This window comes from Haplochromis burtoni, unplaced genomic scaffold, assembly GCF_018398535.1.
Source record: "Haplochromis burtoni strain Fernald_Lab_line unplaced genomic scaffold, NCSU_Asbu1 Contig_24, whole genome shotgun sequence".
NCBI lineage: Eukaryota > Metazoa > Chordata > Actinopteri > Cichliformes > Cichlidae > Haplochromis > Haplochromis burtoni.
This window is the reverse complement of record NW_024582385.1, coordinates 2,660,414-2,683,858: the sequence shown is the minus strand read 5'-3', so window position 1 is coordinate 2,683,858 and position 23,445 is coordinate 2,660,414. Positions and strand designations below refer to the sequence as shown.

The 23,445-nt window shown below is 46.1% G+C and overlaps 1 protein-coding gene across 1 annotated transcript in view; it reads left to right on the top strand.

Moving 5' to 3' along the window:
• The window catches only part of med13a (mediator complex subunit 13a), a 66,792-nt gene that overhangs the window by 38,810 nt on the left and 4,537 nt on the right, over nt 1-23,445 (top strand). The window contains exons 5-25 of the mRNA XM_014335018.2: nt 2,738-2,938; nt 3,048-3,242; nt 3,357-3,519; nt 4,836-4,946; nt 6,734-7,489; nt 8,637-8,853; nt 13,152-13,182; nt 13,608-13,729; nt 13,918-14,002; nt 15,235-15,446; nt 16,048-16,244; nt 17,935-18,851; nt 19,015-19,182; nt 19,645-19,868; nt 20,017-20,206; nt 20,542-20,944; nt 21,093-21,324; nt 21,534-21,725; nt 22,360-22,583; nt 22,854-22,996; nt 23,146-23,304. Coding sequence (XP_014190504.1) covers nt 2,738-2,938; nt 3,048-3,242; nt 3,357-3,519; nt 4,836-4,946; nt 6,734-7,489; nt 8,637-8,853; nt 13,152-13,182; nt 13,608-13,729; nt 13,918-14,002; nt 15,235-15,446; nt 16,048-16,244; nt 17,935-18,851; nt 19,015-19,182; nt 19,645-19,868; nt 20,017-20,206; nt 20,542-20,944; nt 21,093-21,324; nt 21,534-21,725; nt 22,360-22,583; nt 22,854-22,996; nt 23,146-23,304 — 5,142 coding nt within the window. The remainder of the gene's footprint in view (nt 1-2,737; nt 2,939-3,047; nt 3,243-3,356; nt 3,520-4,835; nt 4,947-6,733; nt 7,490-8,636; nt 8,854-13,151; nt 13,183-13,607; nt 13,730-13,917; nt 14,003-15,234; nt 15,447-16,047; nt 16,245-17,934; nt 18,852-19,014; nt 19,183-19,644; nt 19,869-20,016; nt 20,207-20,541; nt 20,945-21,092; nt 21,325-21,533; nt 21,726-22,359; nt 22,584-22,853; nt 22,997-23,145; nt 23,305-23,445) is intronic.

Genomic DNA, 23,445 nt, shown 5'->3' with positions numbered 1-23,445 from the left:
GGTTTTCCAGTTATTTAGAAGGATTATATTGCTCACCAGCTAAGAGTAACTTGCGACTGTTTTGTTAGTCTTTAAATACTTAAATGGCAATATCTCGCCGAGTTTCCATCCTGGTCAGGTCATTGAGGGCTGGAGATTTTCAGAGATGCACACTGACACCTCTTCTCTTTTCACTGAGTGATAATGCTGCTGAGTACGCTCATACAAGTGATCCACAGGAGCAGTTTATTAGAATGATGCATTCGTTTTTGTAGCATTGGAAACACCCTCATGCACCCCAGCTATGTGAAACTGATGCGTACACCTGTCTCTACTGTGAGAGCGTGTGTGTCTGTGTGCAGGTGTGTATCCTCCTGGCTAACCAAGCATAGCACCGAGAAAGGCCTGACTTCCATCCCCCTTTATCCATCTATCCACCCCCCGCCCCCCCACTCACCTCTGCCAGCTTGGTTTACTGCGCGGCAGAGCGCTCTGGCGGGCAGACCTCTCCAGGATGTGACCTCATAAAAGGGCGCAGAGTGAATGTAATGAACTCTCAGCCCATTACACTGATCTGAGCACATTTGACATGTCTTCAGGGAACCAGAGATGGACTCACAGCCAGAGAGAGGGGCAGGAGGGGTAGCTCGAGAGAGGGGAGGATGAGGTGCGGTGGCGATCAGGGGGAGGGGGGTAAACCATTTCCATAATTGTGCTGAATTTGATCTCTCCTCCACAATTGGCCCGAGGTCTTACGAGCGCGTGTGCGCACAGCAAGAAGTGCAGAAAAGGAGCAGGGCTGAATTTAATCAAGGTTAATGTGATCGTCCATAGCTGGATGTTGTCGTGCATCTCAACGTGAATAACCTTTTGTTCTTCTCTCTGTTGGGTTGTTTTCGCTGAGGTAGTGCGTTCTGTAGGCTGAAGCGAAACAGTACGCCGAGGGGCGTTCGGGGCTCGCGTCTAGATGACGTGTTTTTATAACTTCTTTCTTTTTTTTTAAATGCTCTGAGGTTCATTTGACACTAACAAACCAAAATAACATTATTCCTCCAAGTCACCTGACTTTGTCTGGTGAAGCTCAACATTGCTTCCAATCTGCTGCAGTGCTACTTATCTCCCACTGCCACCTGCCAGCGCCGTCCTTGAAATATCCCGAAGTGTCGGATCTGTTTGTCACTTTTTTCCCTTTGTGTCCAAACAGTGTCGTTTAAAGTTGTAATCCTTAAGATTTCAGCCCTGGTCAGTTTGATAACGGGCATGGTTGGCTTGTAAAAGCAAGTGCGTTTAAATGCTGCAGAATTCCTTGAGCCCCGACTTTGTCAGAAGCACAACAGAAGAGCAGCAAGTGAATCTGTTTAAAGTTGTACCAAAAACAAACTTGGATTGCCAGTCAAAAGTGAGGATAATCAGGGTGTGACTTCAAGTTTCACTGAAACAGGAAGCAGCTGTTCATCTTGTCCAGAAGTTAGGTGTACAGCCTGCTGCCCTCTGTGGTTGCTCCTGAGCCTTTTCCGTTTCTCCACGCGGTATTTAAAAGGATCCACTTGCAACCAAACCTGCCACAGCATGTGATTGTTCTTGTTTCCTGTTGCTCCTTCATGATAAGTCCACAGTTGGAAGCTTTTGATGCAAAGAGCTGAAGTTAATGATTCATTGTAACTACTTTTTAACCTCCTCGATCATTTTTGCCCCTCGTGTGTTTACTCAGGTGGGTCACTTCGATCCTGCTATTAAAAGCTAACATATGTTTTTAAAAATTGCTTAATAGAAATGTGTTAAATGGCTGCCTCCAATAACCTACTGAACATAAATGGGACTTTATCTGCATTGCTCAAAGCTCCAGGCTCTTTCCTGGAAAGACTATTTGTGCACACAGGCTTTCTTTTTCTACCCTCTCCTTTTTTTTCCATTGTCTCCTGCCATTTTCCTATCATGAAAGCTGTTCTGCGCTCCAGCCGCTCAATCAATACCTGGGGACAGAGGCCATCGAGTCTAGTAATGACATACTAGGAAGGCAGAGCAGAGAGGGACATTAACAAATGCTCACTCACACACCCACCAAGCCAGTCTGTTCGTAGAACCATTATACCCCCCTTTCCACATTTCAATGCATAATAGACAAAGAGAAAGGAGAATGGATGCATAGCAAGATGGTGTGTGTGTGTGTGTGTGTGTGTGTGTGTGTGTGTGTGTGTGTGTGTGTGTGTGTGTGTGTGTGTGTGTGTGTGTGTGTGTGTGTCCAGTTGGTTTCTGTGCTCATACGTATGCATTATGCATGTTAGTTTATGGTGCTATCTGCATTTGGCTGATGGATGTTGGTCTGTTCTGTAAGCTGACTGATGGGCTCTCTCTGCCACTCTCATATGTCTGTGAGGTCAAGTGTATTTGCCAAGGACTGGCCCCTTTTATAAGCCTCTGTTTATGGGCTCTGAGAGGCTGCTGCTTCTCAATAATTGGCGTCTGGAAAGGTCAGAGCGCTCCTGATTCGTCCAGAGATGGCAGAATGACAATGAAAGGAAAACACATGTACAAAGAAAGACGAGATGAATGATGTGAAGAATTTAGCGACAATAAGAACAGGCAAGAAAGGAATCGCAAGTGGTATGGATTTAGAGAAAAAAGGGACCAGGATGTAATGGGAAAACAGGAACTAGTTTTTAAATGTAGTTGTGGAAGACGTGATGCAGAATGGAAGATTCCCAAAGTTATGCTGACTCTTTCCTTCTTGCTGCTTTTCCTTCCTCCCCCTTTTTAGTGATCCTGAGTCCATTTGGTCTAAATGGAACACTGACTGGCCAGTCCTTTAAGATGTCAGACCCACCTACCCAGAAGCTGATTGAGGAGTGGAACCAGTTCTATCCCATCAGTCCCAGTGCCAAGGAGAACGTGTCAGAGGACAAAGTAGAGGACATGGACTGGGAGGATGAATCTCTGGCCTCTGTTGAGGTCCTCGTTGGTCAGTATTTATTTTATTTGAATCCACAATCTTAAGAATACCTTTTTCAGAGTTTCTAGTTTAGTTTGACTGATTTGTGATCCTGAACTTTTTGCATGTTTTGGTTCAGGTGGTGTGCGTATGGTGTACCCAGCCTGCCTGGTGCTGGTACCCCAGTCAGACATCCCTGTTGTGACCCCTGTGGGGTCCTCCCACTGCACTGCCGTCTACTCGGGTGGCCACCAAGTGCCTGCTTCCCAGCGAGAGCCCGCCATGTCTTTGGTGACACTCACCCCTCCCACATCACCCGAAGAGGCGCAGACAGGTAAAGACATAAGACTCCTGCTGAGTCCTAAGTTGAGGATTTCTCTTAACATGACAGGAAGAATTTGTCATCTTTTGTCAAATGGTCTGTTAACCTTCCTCTTTCCATCCCCAGTGGACTCTCACTCGGCTCAGAAGTGGGTTAAGATGCCTTCATCATCTGATGCGTTTAGCGTGGACAGAACAAGTCACCACGGAGGAAAGATTCCACGCCGGCTAGCCAGTCAGATGGTGGAGCGTGTCTGGCAAGAGTGCAATATCAACCGAGCCCAGAACAAGTACGTGTGACATTGTGCAGAGTGCTTAAACATGAAAACTGCCACAAGGTATGCCGTAATGGATGCATCACCTATCGGTTACATTGGCTTTGCTCTCAATCAGACTTGATTGTCATTGAATTTACTGTCAAATATTTTCCCATAATCATACGGTGAAGTATGATTATGGGAAAATATTTGACAGTAAATTCAATTTAATTTTATTTACACAGCACCAAAGGCACTTTATAATGTAAGGTAGAGCCTACAATAATACATACAGAGAAAAACCCAACCATCATATGACCTCCTATGAGCAGCACTTTGGCGACAGTGGGAAGGAAAAACTCCCTTTTAACAGGAAGAAACCTCCAGCAGAACCAGGCTCAGGGAGGGGCGGGGCCATCTGCTGTGATTGGTTGCGGTGAGAGAAGGAAGACAGGATAAAGACATGCTGTGGAAGAGAGACAGAGGTTAATAACAGATATGATTCAATGCAGAGAGGTCTGTTAATACATAGTGAGTGAAGAAGAAACACCCAGTGCATCATGGGAATCCCTCAGCAGCCTACACCTATTGCAGCATAACTAAGGATTCAGGGTCACCTGATCCAACTATATGCTGTAGCAAAATCAATCTATACCAGTGCATTAACTGGTGCAAACATGGTCACTGATCATTCCTGGTTAAAAACATATATTATTTCGATATATGTGATGAACAGGAAGAAACCTCTGGCAGGAGAAGAGGAGCAGTTACCTCTGTACAGAAATACTGAGTGTGTATTACAGCGAGTTGTTTATATACGTATATAAAATGTAGATAAAACTGAAGATCTGATTATTGCTTATTTGATATTAATTAGAAATATCATAAATAGCCACATTACTTGCACAGACAGATGTATTATTCTGCTACATTTCTGTCTGCTTTTTATTATTGCTATAAACTCTGAGTTCTGAAGAAAACTGGACAGATATAAATGTCGGTAGTCAATTAATAGCTTAAAGTTTTAGGCCTTGGGTTGTTTTGATTATTCTACAGCAGTGACTCTGACACGTTGGGTGCACCTTGGGATCTGTTGCCTCTTGACCAAGCACAAAACGTTGGCTATCGTTAGCTGTCAGCTTGTCAGCCAAACCATTACCGCTCCAAGGAGGGTGATAAAATCAGCCGTGGCTCAAAGCTTTTACCAATTGCTGCTGTATGTGAAAGAAAAATGGCATCAAAAGTGGATGGGGCTGTTCACATAAATGCTGCTTGAAAGAATTGGGGAAATTGAAGAGTCTCAATAGAATTTCGTTTCGACTTTTTATTTATTTATTTGAACTCCCTAGGCGAAAGTTTCCAGCTGCAACCAACGGTACCTGCGAGGAGGAGCCAAGTGAGAAAGTGGGAACCTGGGATTTTGTGGAGTCTTCACAGAGGTCGTACTGCAGCTGTTCGAGGTCAGTCGATGTGCAGTTCACACAGGTATTGCTCATATGTGTGCGCTCAAAGACATTTCAAAGAGGTTACATGGAGTCCACAGGGCTTTGAACACCGGCGCAGAGGGCCGTACTCAGCAAAATATCTGCAAGTTACATCTGCGTCTGGACTTTGACAAGCATATTATTCTTCACATTTTTCAATTTATCACTATTTTGTGTAAGCGACAGCCGTGGCGGGGCTGAAACCTCTGCTGGCTTGTGTGTTTCTGTAAGTCGGACGTTTTTATTCCCGCACTGACTGGAGTGATTTCAGGCGGAAAGAATAGTTTGACCTCTGATGTAGCTGTTGAGGGTGGTAAAAGGAATGTGTGTTGTTAATGTGAACAAATAAGCTCAGATCATGTGTTTGCCCTGGTGTTTTATCAGTCTGAATCAGCCCAGCTGTCCTTATAAAGTCCTCCCTGAACAACCTCCTCTGTATTTATTTAGGATAAAATAACACACCCATCATATGCATTAATATCATTTTGCATGCAGTAGTCTAACACCTTGTAAATGCAATTCTTTGTTTGCTTGTGCCTGCAGACGGTTAATATTTGTCCTCTCTGGTTAATATATAGACATTCTTGTCTATCACATTTTATTTAATGACAGTTTTTAGATCATCGTAAACAGCATGCTGCTATGTCTGCGTCCCACGGTCATCATCTTCTCTGCCTCCTGACAAACTGCAGATACAGGCAGCTGTTTAATCCGCTGAAACGCAAGCCTGACCACTCCAGTCTGCACATCTAACCAGTATACTCTATGCCTGGATGCTTGACTGGTTTTGTCAGAAGTCCAAACCAACTGAAAGAAAGTCCTGCTTTGTGGTTGATAATAAAGCGCTATCTAAAGTGGATCTGTGTGCGTGTTTGGGGAATCCTCTGCACCGGGCTCGTGCACCTTGGACTGCAGATGAGCAGAGTGAATTGGGCCAGTCAGCTGGAGCATGTTAATTTGTTGGAAAGCACCCAACTCTTTGGCAGCACATAAATGGGAAGCTGTGCGTTGCCAGTTTTACTGTCCATTAGCTTTGTTTTGTAGATGGACGCCATACGTGTCTGTTTATGTTGACAGCTGAATGTGAGGTCACACACAAAGCCTGCTTATTAAAGAGGGACACTGATGTGTGAGTGTTGCTTGCAGCGTGAGTGCTGAGCCGTCAAAACGGAGGGTAAAAGATGACCTCAGACTATTTTTCTTTGAAACGTGTCTGATGGGATGTAGGAGCCAGGTGATACCAAGGTGAGGTACGGGAGAGGGGCTTTGGTGAGGTGGGTGTTCTAGCAGGTCATGGCCCTGGTGAATCCTTCATATATTTTGTTTCTTTTCTTCTGACAGCACTCTGTGAATGTGCTTCATTAATTTCTGTTTGGCTGTCTGAAGAAAATACAATATTGATGTTTTAGAAGATGATTTTTTTTTCATGCCATCAGTTTGACTGTGAATAATTTAAAAAAATGTATGACTATGCATTAGCCTTTGTGGTTTAGCTGTTACAGCGTTACTCTGGAGCTGATCCGTGAAGTGTTCTCTGCTAATTGTGTTGGGATAAATTTGGGGGGCGGTGCTGCCTTGTTGCTCGTGAGCATAATTGGGCTAATTGATGTTTTATAAGAGCAACGGATGCGATGGCTTAAAAGGAAGTTTCACACGAGCTGCACAACTTCTCGTAAAAGACTCTCTGTATGTGCGAGTGTTTTGCTCCTTGTCATCAGTACGTCACGGTCTCACTGCATTTCCCTGTTTTTGCTCTCCTGCAGATACAAATTAGTTAAGCAGCGAACAGCCAATAACACGGGCCAGCCTCAGTCAGCTGGCCAGCCATCCCAACCTCCGACCAAGCACAAAACTGGAGGAGAGAAGCCAGAGAAGGGTGACAAGCAGCAGAAAAGACCCCAGACACCCTTCCATCATCGCAGCCTGGCCAGCGACGAAGCCTCCATAGACACAGAAGCAGCAGCTGGACAAAGGTTGGCCCTGAGGAGTCAGGATGGAGCAAGATTTCCTAGTATTCGCTCTGCAGATGTATCTGCCATCCAAAAAGCCCCCCAGCTCCACAGTGGGGGCGTTAGCACTGGGCCATCAGAACAGGCCAACTCCCCTCAGCCCCCACCACTTAGTCCCCACCCCTGTGAACGCAGTGAGGAGTCAGGGGAGGGCATGAAGAACCCTTCGACCCCCAATAGCCAACACTTTTACCAGCCGCAGCCGGAAGCTTGCCTGGTCGGGGTGAAGGGCAGCAGCGAGGAGCAAGGAGGGCCAGAGGCTCTGAATCAGCACTTCCAATCCCATCAACCCAACCCCCACCCCGGAACCTCAGCCTACTCCGAGCCTCCTGAGCCTACCGTGTATGTGGGTGCAGCGATCAACCTGGAGGACGACAGCTCCCACGCACCATGGAGGTTATTCAACTTACCCCGAAGGAAAGAAGCCGAGCTGCCCACGCCGCTGCTGCCTGGAGACAAGTTGAGAGAGGAGGCAGCCGCATCACAAGACAACCTGGTGTCGGTCACAGAGTGAGTGGCAATTACACTTCAGTCACCGTTCGGTGGCCTCTGTTTGGGAAAGCCAGCTATCCCAGCTTTCCTACTTTTTATACGGTGCCAGTGAGCCGCTTTGAAGCACTTTCAACAGCCCAGAAAAAAATAGTTTAAAAAAATAATAACACATCTGCCTCCTCTTTCCTCGCCCTTGCTGCCCCTCCTATTCCTCCTGTTCAGTGTAACACTTAGCTACACACAGCTTTGTGACCTTTTGACTTCATACATCACCAATATGCAGGGCTAGCACTACTCAGTGATTCCTTCACACAAGCACAAGAGAGCAATGAGGGAGAGAGTAATGATGGAGTTGGATAAAGATAAAACACTGCTATTGTAATAGAGGTGGAGCTGATAAAAGTACTATCTGCTGGTTATCAGTTTAGCAGGTTCTAGAGAGCATTTGACTGAGCTGCAGCTGCTAGTGAGGTATCGCAGATAGTGGCAGCATGAAGGGTGAAGACCAGGGTGGCCAGAGAGGGAATTATCAGGGAAGTTATGCAGTCCTGAGTGGGGCCAGCCACTTGGATGGCCTATCCTAGCTGTAAATCCTCCCAGCTACAGCTCTGAATATTGGCTAAGCTCTGACCCAGGTCACTGCACACCATCACCTTGCATCAAAGCTGGACAGGCGTGATAGGAGGACAGAAAAACACAGTTGTTGCTGGCAGGGAAGGCCAAGGATAACGCCTAAACAGAATGAGCCCCTCCGCCAGTGGTTTCCTTCTTCTCCGTGTCGTCCCGGGCTGTTACATATGATGAACACGTAGGCCAGAGTCCGAGCTACAGAAGAGTTTTTGATGAGTGGTACTGATGCAACAGGTGATCATTCTGTGTGTCAGAGCCACCGTGTTCTCATAAAGCCAGCAGAAATGTAATTGTCTGACAGCAAACAGGAGGCTTCTTCTGCATGACGGCTGTCAGAACCAGTTGCAGTCACTGCCATTTCTGTAACTCCAGTAAAAAACACTGGTACATGATGTCACACCAAAACAGAGCAGATGGGGCAGTGTTCTTCTCTCACCCTGTTCACACACAATCTCAATCATCAGTTAGACTGCTACTTTATGAAGATCTTTACATTAAACACTAGGAGTCACTGCGTTTTTTATCCCCTATCCAGGGTGATGTCTACGTCTAAATGGCCACTCAAGGTTTCCGAAGAACGCGTGCAGATGTATCGAGCCAGGAGGAACCAGCATCTTGCTGCTGCTGTAACAGATGGAGATCACGAGCCTGAGGTCGACCCCTACGCCTTTGAGGAAGGAGATGTCAAGTTCACATTCTCCAACAAGAAGGATAAGTCAGGCGGGGAGCGGGAGCCAGGAAAGAAACACAAGGTAAGGCCAGCCAAGTGGAGGAGCGAGGAATGCTCCTCAGCTGTTAGCAGGATATCTTTCATAAGGCTTTACTGCGCGCTGTAATGGATGCATTATGCCAACCTTGCTGTAAAAATGGCCCCTTTTGCTTATTGTTCTTCTGACAAGAACATCAGACAGTAAGCTGTAAGCTCTGCCTGCTCTCTATTACATTTTCTCCTATATGTCCATTACTTTATTTAGATGCATTCAGAATAGATTTTGCAACATTTTCAGAACTGAAAAAGTGGCACTTTCTGTGAATGCAAAATGACCTTTTGCACAAGTCACCCACAAGGTACGCTGCAAACCAGCTCCCAGCTCTGCCATGTGCCATTTATTGGATGGTCTTCATTCTCTGATTTAGATCAAATTGCTTATTTGTGTAACAGTAATCTTCACAGTTATAATTGTAACTGTTGCAATCTAGATCTAAAATAGAACCTCTAACTGTGACCAGCACGGTATCCACAACATCCTGTTATTATCATTTACTCACTTTCTTGTCTCCATATTTGTGTCTTGAGCTCTGTTTGCACAGGACAGGGACACTGACAGCATGTTGTACTAATAGTTTGTAAGGTGAAAATGCAGAGGGGAATGATCATGTCCTGAACATCGTTATGATTTTGGTGTTTTTCTTTTTTGTCGTTGTTGTCTTCACTACATTTCCCATCAGTCTCTTTTCCTTTGTGAGATTTATGGCTGCTGTGCTGGTGAAAAAATGAAAGTTTAAACTTACAAAGTCAGGTGGGCACAGACTGGAGATCTATTCACAGATAAAGCGTAAATGATTATGGGAGATGAGATGGGTAGTAGGGCTGTACGATTTTGCATAAAATGAGAATCACGATTTTTTGTTTTAGAATTGAGATCCCGATTCTCTCACGATTCTCTTTTCCAGTATAAATATTTATTGCACTTATTAACTGCACATCAACTTCATAACAGGTGAAACTGAACATAAAAACAATAAATAAACATAAAAACAACAAAATGTTGTACTGCTTGAAATTCCGTCTCCACCGTTGCTCGACGCTGCGTGTATAGAGCAGGTAGTGCAACAATAGAAAAATAGTTGCGGGTGTGTAGCGTTTGTCTAGAGTGTTGATCATTTTCCTAAATCCCTCGTTTTGCACAGTGTTGATGGAGCCATATCTTTGGTCAGGTGATAAGTGATAGGCTCCGTAATTTCTTTGTGCCTGCGGGAGTTCGAGGTGTATAGGGAAGCGCTGTGTAAGGTTCCCGTTATTGATGTTTGGGTGGTTGACCGGGACGGATTTTCTCCTGTCACTTTCTCGTCATCCCTGACGTGCTCTCCGTTGTTTTTTCCTGCTAATTTTAGCATCACACGGCACAGCTTCTGTATCACGTGGTATAAGGCTCCGCCCTCGTCATTTGTTGAGCAGGAAGAGTGAGCGCTTGTTTTCATGCAGAGTAAGTCCCGGATCAAAATGCGGTACAATCGTCGTCGTCTTTTTTTTTTTTTTTTTTTTTTTTTTTTTTTAAATCGTTGTCATTTGGAAATGAGATCGCACATAAGTATGAATCGAGATCGCGATTTTCTAACGATTAATCGTGCAGCCCTAATGGGTAGCATGCACTCTTTTCATAGGCCCAGCTTATTTAGCACAATATTATGTCTGCAGCTTGTAGTTGTTTAGCACCAAATGTCAGACTTTGCTTATCTCCGTGAAAGTGTCGCAAAACACACAAATGTTGCTGGTAGTTTGTAAATCCCATGAAGTCTCCCAGTCGCACTGATCCCATGTAAAAAGGACTTGTTCCAAAAAAGAAAATTCCTTGTTGGTTTTAATATAAATTCATTTCATACTAAACAACTTGTAACTGCAGCTTTTAAATAAATGAGGAGTAAAAACTGCATGAAGTGACATTAAATATAAATAGTCGAGGCATGTTTGAGGATTGAATGTGCTTAGCTGCTTTCCTCTGATCATCGTAATGATTATAAACCTGAGTCAGCAGATATTCCTGTCAAAGGCAGATTATCACGTGAGACTTTTATCGTGATTTATCTGTGGATTTGTCACCTTGAAGTCCAGCTAGTTTTAATGCTGGTTTACCTGCTTAGAAAACAGCTGTGCGAGGCGGTTTGGCTGCTTTTAGTTGCTCTTGTAGCCGCAGTCCATCGGCTATATTACAGAAAGCTGCAGTAACAGTTTGAAGAAGGTGTGTTGGTGCGAAGCCTTTTTGAGCGTCACCGCTTTATTCCAAGCCGTCTTTCACTTAGTTGCCTGGGGTGAAAAAGGGACAAGAGGGCTGATTTTAAGATCCGGGAGCAGGCGAGTTAGAAAATAGGCCATCCACATCCTCAGCAACACTGCACTAAAAATAACAGGGCAACCACTTTCTGCATGCATCCGCTTTCACTGCCAAAGTCTAAACGAGCAGGAAACCATTCCTGAATCACTATTGTTGTTTGCGCCCAAAGGAACACCAAATAGTTAGCCTCTCCAATTTCCTTTGAGTTGTTGTGTTTTTCCTATTTGATCTGCCCTCTTCCTCCTTCCCCTCCTCGCTGTATTCTCCTGCTCTGCTTCCGCCTCTGCGGCTTTTAGCTTCGGTTCCAGAGAAGGGCCACCTGTTGGCTGGTACGATTTTGAAAGGGAGATTCGATGTTTGTGTCCCCGTCCCCAGCGGGACGTCACAGTGCCACAAACCCGACTCACTGAAGCGTTGAGCCTTAAAAAGCGCACTCAACTATTTTCCTTCTCTTCTGTCTGGTTACGACCCCGCTGCACGCCCCCGATGTGTGCAGAAATGTGAGGGTGAAGGCAGCTCTCGGTGGAGTGAAGTCTCTTAAGAGCACTGTGTGCAGTGGAGCTCTTCCTCCGTCTGTCTGCTTTACTTTGTGCACATCCACCACATGCTCTGCGTGTGAGCGTGCACTGGTTATTTCTTAAACTAATAATTTTGTTGTCTTTCAGTTTGTTGTTGTTGTTGTTTTTTCCCCTTAAGTCATTCATCGTTGTAGCTGCAATGAATTTCACCTCCTACCTCAAATCAAATCAAATCACTTTATTGTCACATCACATGTGCAGGTACATTGGTACAGCACATGTGAGTGAAATTCTTGTGTGCGAGCTTCACAAGCAACAGAGTTGTGCAAAATACAAGAATGGCTACATCTGAAACTAATAAATATATGTACAATATATAATAGTATATGCATTTCTGGATGTGTATACTAAATGTTTTTCTACGTGTGTGTGTGTGTGTGTGTGTACACATATTTTACAAATTAAATAGAGTAAACAATAAATAAAATATATAAAAATATACAGAGTTGAGACATGTGCAAAACAGTGGCATTACTGTACAGTATGGAGTGCCACATATTTAATCTAAACCTTCAGAATCTGCCTGTGAAGGTTAACTTTACTGTGTCAAATTAAATCTTAATGTGAGATTAAGTCATTATTTTAATAACGCTTATTTGTCGAGTCAGACATATTTACTGCTCATCAGACTATTAAATCACTTACTGGCGGCTCGTCTTGTGTGACGGAGAAGAAAGCTGGGCTGCTTTCGAGTCTTTTGCCAGATGCTAACACACCTTCCCACCCAAGGCTACGCTATTGATAAGGGGTTAAGGTGTCTTTGCCGCCTATAGATTGCAGCCTTGGTGGGGATGTTGTGCGCTGCCCTGGATTGGGCCTCTAAGGGAGACAGATTAAAGCCTGCGTTACTCAGAGAAAACCCTGGAGCGTAATGAAATCAATGGCCGGGACATAACATCGCTGTTCCCCTCTCAAACTGCTCAGCACACAGTGTACACACAACACGCCACAAGAGCACGCTGGCACAGAAGGCCAGGCCTCCCAGATATCGATGTCTGTGTAGGAGCCTAACAGGCCATTCCTTGGATCGTGATTTCACTCTGGGCTGCACTGGAAATCTTATTTGCCTCAGCAGACACGAGACTCTACCGCTCCCTGTTTGTCTGCCTCTCTCACTGTACTTTTGTTATTGATAGGTTGAATTATTTTGCACATTGATTGGATAAGGTAGCATGTGGCTTTTGAAATGGTTCTCTTTGTGTTTTTGTAGTTCATCAACTTTATTTGTACATTTTCTGAATCACAGTTTTGGGCTTAAAAGATTTGACACGCCTGTAACCATGCAGTTGTTTGAGAATTTCATTGATATCGGTGCAATTTAATTTGAGAATATTGTTTAATGAAGCTATGAAACAGCGTGTCAGTAACAGTTCAGTGTTTGTGTTGGTCTAAGCAGCCAATCTCTTTTCTCCCCCACAGGGTGAGGATGGAGGGACCGGCCCATCAGATGGTAAGCAGCCTGTTTCCAGCATCATCCCAACACACTCAGTTGTACTGTTGCTCTCAGAAGACCGACATAGTAACTCCAGCGTTTTTCATTTTAGTATTCAGATGGATTTTGGCGAGCCACCACAGTGACTGAAACCTGTTAGCTACATTTCCAACATGTCAATAGAAATTAATTTACCAAATAAGTAACATTCATTCTCAATTACTTTTAATTTCAATCTCATATAACAGATTTGTCATGCTGAAAGCATTTCACTAATTGAATTTTTGAAGAAGAAAATCTTGTTCGTGGATTGAGTCCATTCAGGGAATTTTAACGAAACAATCACAGCTCAGAGCAACGTTGCTGCCTTCAGTGGATTCTCAAACAGCCGCCGTCTACTTATGGAAAGAGAGAAGTATTTACAGCAGTGTTTGTGTGCGCAGACCCTCAGCGTGCAGCGCCTCACAACCGCGTGACTTCCACCAGCCTGATCCACGAGACGGACCTGGTGGTGTCCATCAACGACCTGGACAACCTCTTCAACTCAGATGAGGATGAGCTGGCGGTCAGTAGAGATCTTGAGTGTGGTTTTGTGTGTCTTTCACTTTTGTGCCAGAGCAGTGGTACCTCTGGTATTTACAAGCCATTTGTGTGTGACTAATACCAGGAATGAATTAATAGCTATATTTACTGACTCAAAAATACCGACTTAATCAGGTGTTTTATTCTTTTTCGTCCCTCTCCCTCCTACAGCCGGGTTCCAGGCGACCGGTGAATGGAACGGACGGGATATTTGGCAACAAGGAAAACAAATCATCCATCTTGGATCCTGTACCCTGTATGTATCGCTCAGTCTCCCACCACTGTCTCTCTTGCCCCCCCCACGTTAATGTGCCATGCCTCCCTAGGCTCCAAACACAGATGTAGAATCAGATTGGTCGCACCTGTGAGGCCCCTGAAAACTAAGAATTATACACTGAGGTTTTGCCAGAAGCCACCTGAGACATAAACACAGTATTCCCCATGCTTAGTATTCAGCTGAGGTGAAAGGTTTCATATCCTTTAATCCACTAAATGAAGTTCACGTTTTACAGCTCAAACACAGTTGTTGCTCAGACTGGATTTGGCCACCTAGTGGTGAAAAGTGTGACTGTTCGCTACCAGACAGCTTAGAAACCTGCTGCTGCTGGAAGTTATTGGTTTGTTAGTCTGAGGTCAGCTGCAGCTGAGATTTTCTAAGCAACAAAAACAAAATATGTTTCTGTTGCTTAGTGTTGGTTGGAGCACTGGGACACTAGAGCTTTTTAAAGATGCTGTATATTTCACTGTGAGGAAAATTGGTCTCAGATCAACCGTTGTCTTTAGTTTTATGTACAGCCCAGGGCCGTGGCCTTTACTTTAAATTGTGTGTGGTCTCCCAGCTGCATCTCACAATAGCAAAAGTAGTTAGTTGTTGGATATTCCCTCAGCATACTGTGGCCATCTATTTATTTAACCAGGATTCTGCTGCAGACTTATCTTTATGTAAATGCAAGAAATGTAAAAAGGAGCTGCTGGTTTCACTATCATCTACCTTTGCAACAGCTGAGTTTCAGCAGCCCAGCTGAATTCTGAAAATAGTCTTGCATTGAATATCTAATGCAAATGCAAACTTTTCCTCACATGAGGGTGATAGTCCTGTTAGAGGAATGTAAGGAATTAGACATTCATTGGTTTGATAGTCACATAGCTATCTATAGCTGCCTGTAGCACCACCATGGCTGTCATATTTGATTACAGAAACATAAAACATGCATCAGCAGGCAGAACGCTTAGTAACACTTAAAGCTAAAATTGAAACATTTTTTGTGAAGCTATTTCCGTAGTTACTATCTTACTAAATGTTTGTGAAGTGCAGTTTAAACATAGGATACAGACCTATAATTACTTGTATCCCCAGTGTAAGCTGTGTGATAACAGCAGTAGTCTTGCAATAGACGTTTGCCTTAAACCTCCTGCATTTGTTCCTCTTCAGACACGTTATAGCCTCAGTCTGACCTTCATCGTTACCCTCTGGTTCTTCTGTTCTAGGTTCAGATCATCTAATCCAGATGTTTCCCACGCCTCCCTCCCTGGAGCAGCACATCATGGGATACTCGCCTATGAACATGTGCAGCAAGGAGTACTGCACCATGGAGCCCAGCACGGGCATGACAACAGTGGAAGGCCCTTCAACTCTAGGAGGCCACTTCAAGATTGAGGTGGAGGAGAGCTTCTGTAGCCCTAAGCCATCTGAGATCAAGGTGGGTGTGAGACTTACAGCTGACTGACTCTGTAGGGAGGATTTACTGCCAGAAACTGTAGATGTCAAAGCTGGTGATTATTGGTGGATTTGGTTTTTAAAACAGATTTGGAATCAAGGGCCCATACCGCAATGCAATCGGCTGGATACCAAGAGCAAGAACAGCAATCTTTTGTTGTGATGCACAGAATTTAGAATTTCTTGTCTGTCGTGCTTCAGAGGGCTCTTCTTGTAGGGTGATTTATGTCTAAACGTGCAAAAACATCTACTAGAAAATAAGGAAAAATGATCTTTTTTAACAAAAATGTAACTGGCCCAGTATCAAAGTAATCTAGTGATGCAAATATTGCAAACAGGATCTGGCCAGCACCAGTATGTCCTGCCTGTGCATGCATCTGATTTCATTTTCTGCAGCACGTCCAAACAGAACATGCAAACTGTCAATACAATAACTGTGTATCAGGTAATATCTGAATGTGAAAAGAAGCTGCCGCAGGATTTGTTTGGGATGCTTGTGATTCATCTTTTGGGTGTTTGTTTGTGGCTACCCCGCCCCCAAAGGACCCGACACAGTGATGCCTTATTTTCTGTCCATTTTGCAGGACTATTCTTTTGTGTACAAGCCAGAGCTGTGTCAGCTATTTGTAGGCTGCTCCATGTTTGCCCCGCTGAAGACATTGCCCAGTCAGTGTCTCCCACCTATCAAAGTACCAGAGGACTGCATATACCGACCCAGCTGGACCATGGGCAGGGACATGCTCAACCCCGTGCCTGTGATGACCTACCTTAACAAGGACAGGTATGCTGCTCTGTTTCTGTGATATTATTTGGATGTTTACCTTCAGGTGTGACTCTGTAGGTCTTTTTTTCTCTGTCTTTTGACAGTCAGTTGAACTAATTCAGATATGTCAGCCTGTTTGAAAGAATTGTTCTGATTCAAGGCTCTAGTTGAGTGTGGTGTGTGAGGAAGTGTGTACCCTGCTCTCTGTCTGTCCACACAGCCTCTGGTCTATCCCTGGACACCACCTTAGCAGTCAGCTCAATTTCCCATGCATGGCTGCCTCAGGCGGAGCAGGGATCCGAGTGTAAAATGCCTTCTTGGTTGAAGGCGAGGATTATAACCGCAGTGGTGAGATGGGCCCCCACAGCGGCTCCATGCCACCTAGCTGCTCATAGCAGCGTGCCGGCTATAGTAGATCTGTCAGTGCTGCTGTTGGCTACACACATGCAGCTCTGCTATTTTCCACACAAACATGGAAACTTATTTCTGACCGTTTGGTTTTTCTGCCTTTCTTCGGTCGACCCCCACATTAGCTTTGTGTTTGCTGATTGCTATCTAGGCTCTGTTGCTCCTCTTTTACAATGATGCACTTCTTATTTCAGTATTAACCAGTGTTACTTTACTTTGTGTGTTTGACTAATACATGCATATTGATAAACTGCATAACAAACCATGTAATTTTCTATAAATAATAAAAACCCTTTAAAGCAAATGACTGAACTGGACCAAACGCTAGTTGTTAAAGATACGAGACGCGTTGCTTTTTACTTACAGGAAGTGCTCTTTCTCAGCTGGAAAGGTTGACTGATTTTTTTTTTTTAATTTTTTTTTCACAAGAAGTCTTTTTTTTTTAAAGCAGAACTAATTGCATCTGCGGGGTTATACTGTTGCCTGATGATGCAGATCATTTAAGAACATTTCTCTCTCGAGTACACTGGAGCATGACTGCAGATGTAGAGCATAACAAGCAAAGAAGCTGGTCAGTGTTTTTGGTTTAGATATTTGAATAACCGTAACATTAGTAAGGTTTTGGTTTAAGTTATTGGAACGCTAAGTTGAGCCTGAGTGGGCAGACAGAGGTGTCTATAAGCACTTTGTATATTGTTGCTATGGTGCTGCCTTGCCATCTGCATCCCATGGCGACTGTGTCCCGGCTGGAGAGTGTTGTGCTGGGACTTCCTTCTAATGGGTCTGCGCCAGGAGCTGTTCCCCCGACATGCAGCTAGGGACATGATGTGCTCACCCACCCCCACCCTTCTCTGGCTCTCTCACACACTCTCTCTCCCTCTGCTTCCTCACAGTTGCTTGCAAACCCAAAAATGTCCCTCACCTCAGAGGGACGCTTGCTGAAATGTTTATTGAATGTCTTCTCCCTCTGCTGCCTTTTTTTGTTTCTCAGTCTCTCCCTCCTGCATTCGTGTTCCCTCATGTGTAAACATGTGTCTGAACCCACTCTGCGTTCCTTATTGTACTGCCTTATTACTCAAATTGTCTTCGCAAATTCAGCAAGACAGGTGGATGGCAGTATGCTGTTATCTCAAGCGGTGTACTGAATGTTACTGATCTGGCACCCAAGAAGAACCATGTTTTGCATACAACTGTGTGGTGTCTCCCATATCTTTGCACCGCAGTTAGACCCTCTGTCCAGGGGACTCGTGTACATGAGACGGATCTAATTTGTGTTCTTTAATTTCTCTGCGTTTCTCAGTAACATCCCAAGTGTGGGCAGCACCATGGACCAAGAGTACACCCCTCAAACCCAGACGCCTTTCATGATCAACAGCGCTCCACCAAGTAACAGTGGTGGCACCGGCATCCTGCCCTCACCCGCCACCCCCCGCTTCTCCGCCCCTACCCCACGTACGCCTCGCACCCCCCGCACGCCACGTGGCCCCTCCAGCGTCCAGGGTTCAATCAAGTACGAGAATTCTGACCTCTGCTCCCCAGCGGCGTCAACCCCCTCCACCTGCCGACCGCTGAATTCGGTGGAGCCGGCCACGGTACCCTCCATCCCCGAGGCCCACAGCCTCTACGTCACCCTCATCCTCTCCGAGACGGTCATGAACCTCTTCAAGGACTGCAACTTTGACAGCTGCTGCATCTGCGAGTGCAACATGAACATCAAAGGAGCGGATGCGGGCGTGTACCTGAGCGACCCGGTCAGCGAGGCCCAGAAACATTGCAGCTGTGGCTTCAGCGCCGTGGTCAACAGGCGCTATGGGAACGGCTCGGGCCTCTTCCTGGAGGACGAGCTGGACATCATCGGCCGCGGCACGGACATCAGCAGAGAGGCAGAGAAGCGCTTCGAGGAGCTGCGGCTTTCCTCGCTGGAGAGAAATGGAGCCGGGAGAAGCGACCATATCTCGGACGAGCTGATTCTGCTCCTGCAGGATCAGTGCACAAACCCCTTTTCACCCATTTCAGTTCTGGAGCATGACGCAGTGACTCGGGGGCCAGGCGGGGCTCCTATACCCCCATGTGTACGGGTAGAGGAGAGGGACTACCGCAGCGACTGCTACATGGCCATGGAGCACGGCAGGCAGTTCATGGACAACATGTCAGGTGGCAAGGTGGACGAGGCGCTGGTCAAGAGCACCTGTCTGCACAACTGGGCCAAACAAAATGGTGAGGACGTAACGCCTTCAAGAACCTGCTTTTTTAATAGTTTTTGTTTTGAGAAACAAAATAATTGTTCTTTAAACACCATGTTTAAAGTCCATGGTTTGTTCCCCCCCGTAATGTTGGTGTTGTGATGAATCTCTGTCTCCTGTGTTCACCTGTCCTCCAGCAGTGGACGTGAGTGCGCTGTGCTCTCAGGATGTGCTGCGGGTGCTGATGTCCCTGCAGCCCGTACTCCAGGATGCAATCCAGAAGAAAAGGACGGTGCGGTCATGGGGCGTTCAGGGTCCCCTCACCTGGCAGCAGTTCCACAAGATGGCTGGACGGGGCTCTTACGGTAAATCCTGTGTTAAACTCTGAGACCTCGCTGCTATTCATGCGACGCATATTAGCGATTGACTGTTTTCGTTTCCTGATACAGAAGATGAAGAGGTGTCAGACTGAGTAAAATCCCTGAATCTTGCTTGTCTGAGTGCAAAAGTGCTAACTGAAAAGAATTGCCGGTCAGATCCTTAGTTTGTAGCATAAGGATGATTAAGAAACGTTGTGGATGACGTTTGAATCTCGAGGCAGCAAAGCTCTGGAGACTGTCACATCAGTAGTGGGTGAAGCCCGTCTGCTGTGGTTCTGCTGGGAGGAGCTGTCACATTGCTGGGTGACCTCACAGTGAAAGTTTGAATGTGACAGCTTACCAGTTAACTATTTTCACTCTTTGGTTTATTTCTTGTTGCTTTCGGCTTCTTTCCACCCACGCTTGGTTTTACCTTCACTCTTCTCCTGTTTCCCATCACCTCCTCAGGCACAGACGAGTCCCCGGAGCCTCTACCCATCCCCACCTTCTTAGTGGGTTATGAGTATGACTTTGTGGTACTGTCTCCATTTGGTCTGCCCTACTGGGAGAAGCTGTTGCTGGATCCCTTCGGCTCCCAGCGGGACATCGGCTATCTGGTTGTTTGTCCTGACAACGAGGCTCTGCTCAGTGGTGCCAAGACCTTCTTCAGAGACCTCACCGCTGTTTATGAGGTAAGGATTAAATGTCCATACGATGCCCCTTTAGTTTGTCACCACACAACTACTCTCAGCACTTTCTTTAGCTAAATCAAACTAATGAAAGTAAATCTATGTATCATACCCTGTTTTTCACACGCCGCCATTATCCATTTTCCTCCAGTCATGTCGTCTAGGACAGCACCGGCCCATTTCCAAAGGCTACGCTGATGGCATCGTCCTTGTTGGTGGCAACGGAGCCAAGACCCCCGTGGATCAGCCAGTCAGTGATTGGTTCCTCAAGGCTGCCAGCAGCAACAGTGACACCTTCGCTAAGCTCAAACTCTATGCACAAGTGTGCCGCCACAACCTCGGTACGTTACGCTGACATTTCCTACCACGTGCTTGATTCTGTGTGGCTGCTGGTTGTTCTGGTGGATAATATGGTTCATTCAGCTCTTTGGTGCTGAATTTCCACCTTTTAACACCTCTTGATGTAGTTATTAATATATTGCTATGTGATAAAAAGGCTGGCTGGAGAACCTTGACTGCTTGAAAGCGAGCAGAGCTTCCAAAGAAGCGTGATCAGAGTAGGAGGATGTTGAAAAGTAGTGAATGGAGTATCTTTTTTTGTTTTCAGTCTGCTTTATCTTATTGATAAAAGTCCAACGATGTGCGCTCATCTTTCCTGTGTTGTTTCTCGATACAGCTCCATACCTCGCATCACAGGCATTAGACAGCTCTCTCCTTACGCAGCCCAGCCCCACACCCTCATCCAACCAGTCTTCATCCACACAACTATCTAACTCCACCTCCAGCACAGCCAGCCAGCAGGGTTCAGTGAACGCCGCTGGCTCCACTGTTCCCAGCAGCAGCGGGCCCGGAAACAGCTCTGCGCCCTCCAACAACCTCGTGACATCGTCAGGCCAGACCGGCAGCACGATACCTGCCAAGCCCGGCTCCTTTCCCCCCTTTGGGAGCATGGGCGGCCAGGGCCAGGGAGGCGGCCCCCAGAGTGGACAGCTGGGACAGCAGGCTGGTACCCAGAATACCGGTGCCTCAGGGGACAACTCCAGCAGCCAAGCCCAGGGGCCCACAGAGCCCCCCGAGAGGTATTGTCAGAACACAAAAGCCCTCATACATCCAACAGAAAAGTATTAATACTAAACACTTTCATGCAAAAAAATAAAGTTTAGCATTTATGATCTAAAGCAAATAAGTTGGCTGCGCGTAAAATGAGAGTCCTTGTATTTTCTGTAGCACTTTGGAGCGAGAGAAGGTGGGAGTGCCCACAGATGGGGAGTCCCACGCTGTCACGTACCCACCTGCCATCGTTGTTTACATTGTGGACCCCTTTAGCTACGAGGAGGCGGACAGGGGCGCGGGGCCAGTGCCCGCACAATCCAGCGTGTGGACGCTGGGTCTGCTACGCTGCTACCTTGAGATGCTTCAGTCGCTGCCTCCACACATCCGCAATTCTGTTTCTGTACAAGTAAGTAGATTTCAAAGGAGAGGTCCTGCATGTTGTTTTGATTTCATTCTCATCGTGGGAACTGCAGTGTTGTTACACAACCATAACATGTGTGCTACTTCCCACTTTTCATGTTGCATTTAAAGAAGCATTGGTAAAGAGTTTAGAGTTTGGTTACCTGTCATTTTAAAAACTTTGTGTCCCTTTCGTTCTCTTCTGTTAAACCTCAGATTATCCCATGCCAGTACCTGCTTCAGCCAGTGCGAGGTGAAGACCGTCATATCTACGCCCAGCACCTCAAATCGCTCGCGTTCTCAGTGTTCACTCAGTGCAGACGGCCACTGCCCGCCTCCACCAACGTCAAATCACTGACCGGCTTCGGCCCGGGCTTGGCCATAGACACTGCACTGAAGAGCCCAGAGGTAAATGCAGCAAAAGCCAGGTTGTAGGCGTTGTCAAACTCACAGTGCTCTCTTTTGGCCCTGTGAGTTAGCGTTATTGTCCGGGTATCCTCCTTTCTCTGATCGATCGAGAGCAAAGAGAGGGTGGCACTCCGACCCCAGCAGCAGTGTTTCAGGCCAAACATGAACCTGACCTGATGTGGTCCAGCCTCGAGCCCCAGCTGTGTTGAGTGTGCAACCAGAAAGAAATAGTTTTCAGAGTTTTTTTTTTTTTTTTTTTGAAACTGGAACCGGACCAAACTTGTAACCCTCTGCTCCTCCAGAGTTTTCTTTCCATTATGTGCTTGGCTAGCTCCCTGAGACCTTCATAATGGGATCTTGACTCCCAGTTTAGACAAAGGGGGTGCTTTAGATCAGGACCTAATTCAGCTGACTTCCTTCCTCACAGCAATGCTACCTTTTCCTTTTATACACTGGAAAGCCTTGAAGTACCTTGGAGAAACAACTGGGATATGGTGGGACAATGGGACAGACACATTAGCATATTTGTCCATAAATAATATGGGAAGTCAGCCAAGACAGAAGAGATCTAGTATTTATCCTTTGGTGCAGAAGAGGTGAAAAATAAATCCTGGATCTTTTTTTCCATCTGCAGAGGCCAGAGTGTCTGCGTCTGTACACGCCGCCGTTCATCCTCGCACCTGTGAAGGACAAGCAGACAGAGCTGGGGGAGACGTTTGGAGAGGCATCTCAGAAGTACAACGTGCTATTTGTAGGTTACTGTTTGTCCCACGACCAACGGTGGCTTCTGGCTACCTGCACTGACCTGTATGGGGAACTGCTGGAGACCTGCATCATCAACATAGATGTACCCCACAGGTAGGACTGCATCAGCGTTACAAACCTGCCATCTTCACAGTTTGGACCGTGGCATGTTTTTATGAAACAAAACCTGGCTGTTTAATATTACTCTACACAACAAGTGTTTAACCTCGATGTCACTCAGTGTGTCTGCTTCATATCTAATCTGCACGACGCTTAGCACTCAAATTTAGACAACAGGCAAGAGGTTCAGCTTATCCTGCATTGAACCCCTGCTGAGTGGCTAACGCGAGGTTTTGACGTGTTTGTGCTGTGTGTGTTCTGCAGGGCACGGAGGAAAAAGGGGTCAGTTCGGCGTCTCGGCTTACAGAAACTGTGGGATTGGTGTTTGGGACTCGTGCAGATGACATCCCTTCCCTGGAGGGTGGTGATTGGCCGACTAGGCAGGATCGGGCACGGAGAGTTGAAAGGTAAGGAGGACAGTCGTGCTGATTCATTCATTCATTTATTTATTTTTAAAGTTTGCCGAGGCCAAAAACCAGATTGTCGAGCACTGAAGCGTTTTCGTACCAGTGTACGATTCACTCAGTCTCCCCTTTGTCTCGCCTCTGTGTCCCAGACTGGAGCATTCTGTTGAACAGGAGAAACCTGCAGTCGCTGAGTCGACGTCTGAAGGACATGTGCCGAATGTGTGGCATCTCTGCCTCGGACACCCCCAGCATCCTCAGCGTGTGCTTGGTTGCCATGGAGCCACAGGGATCCTTTATCATCATGCCAGGTACAATGTGTGCGCTTGACAAAGATTCTAAATAAACGTACTGATTTAATGTACACGTCATATCTGAGCGACAGTACTTCACCCAGAGAGGCAACGCGTGTGTGTGTGTGTGTGTGTGTGTGTGTGTGTGTGTGTGTGTGT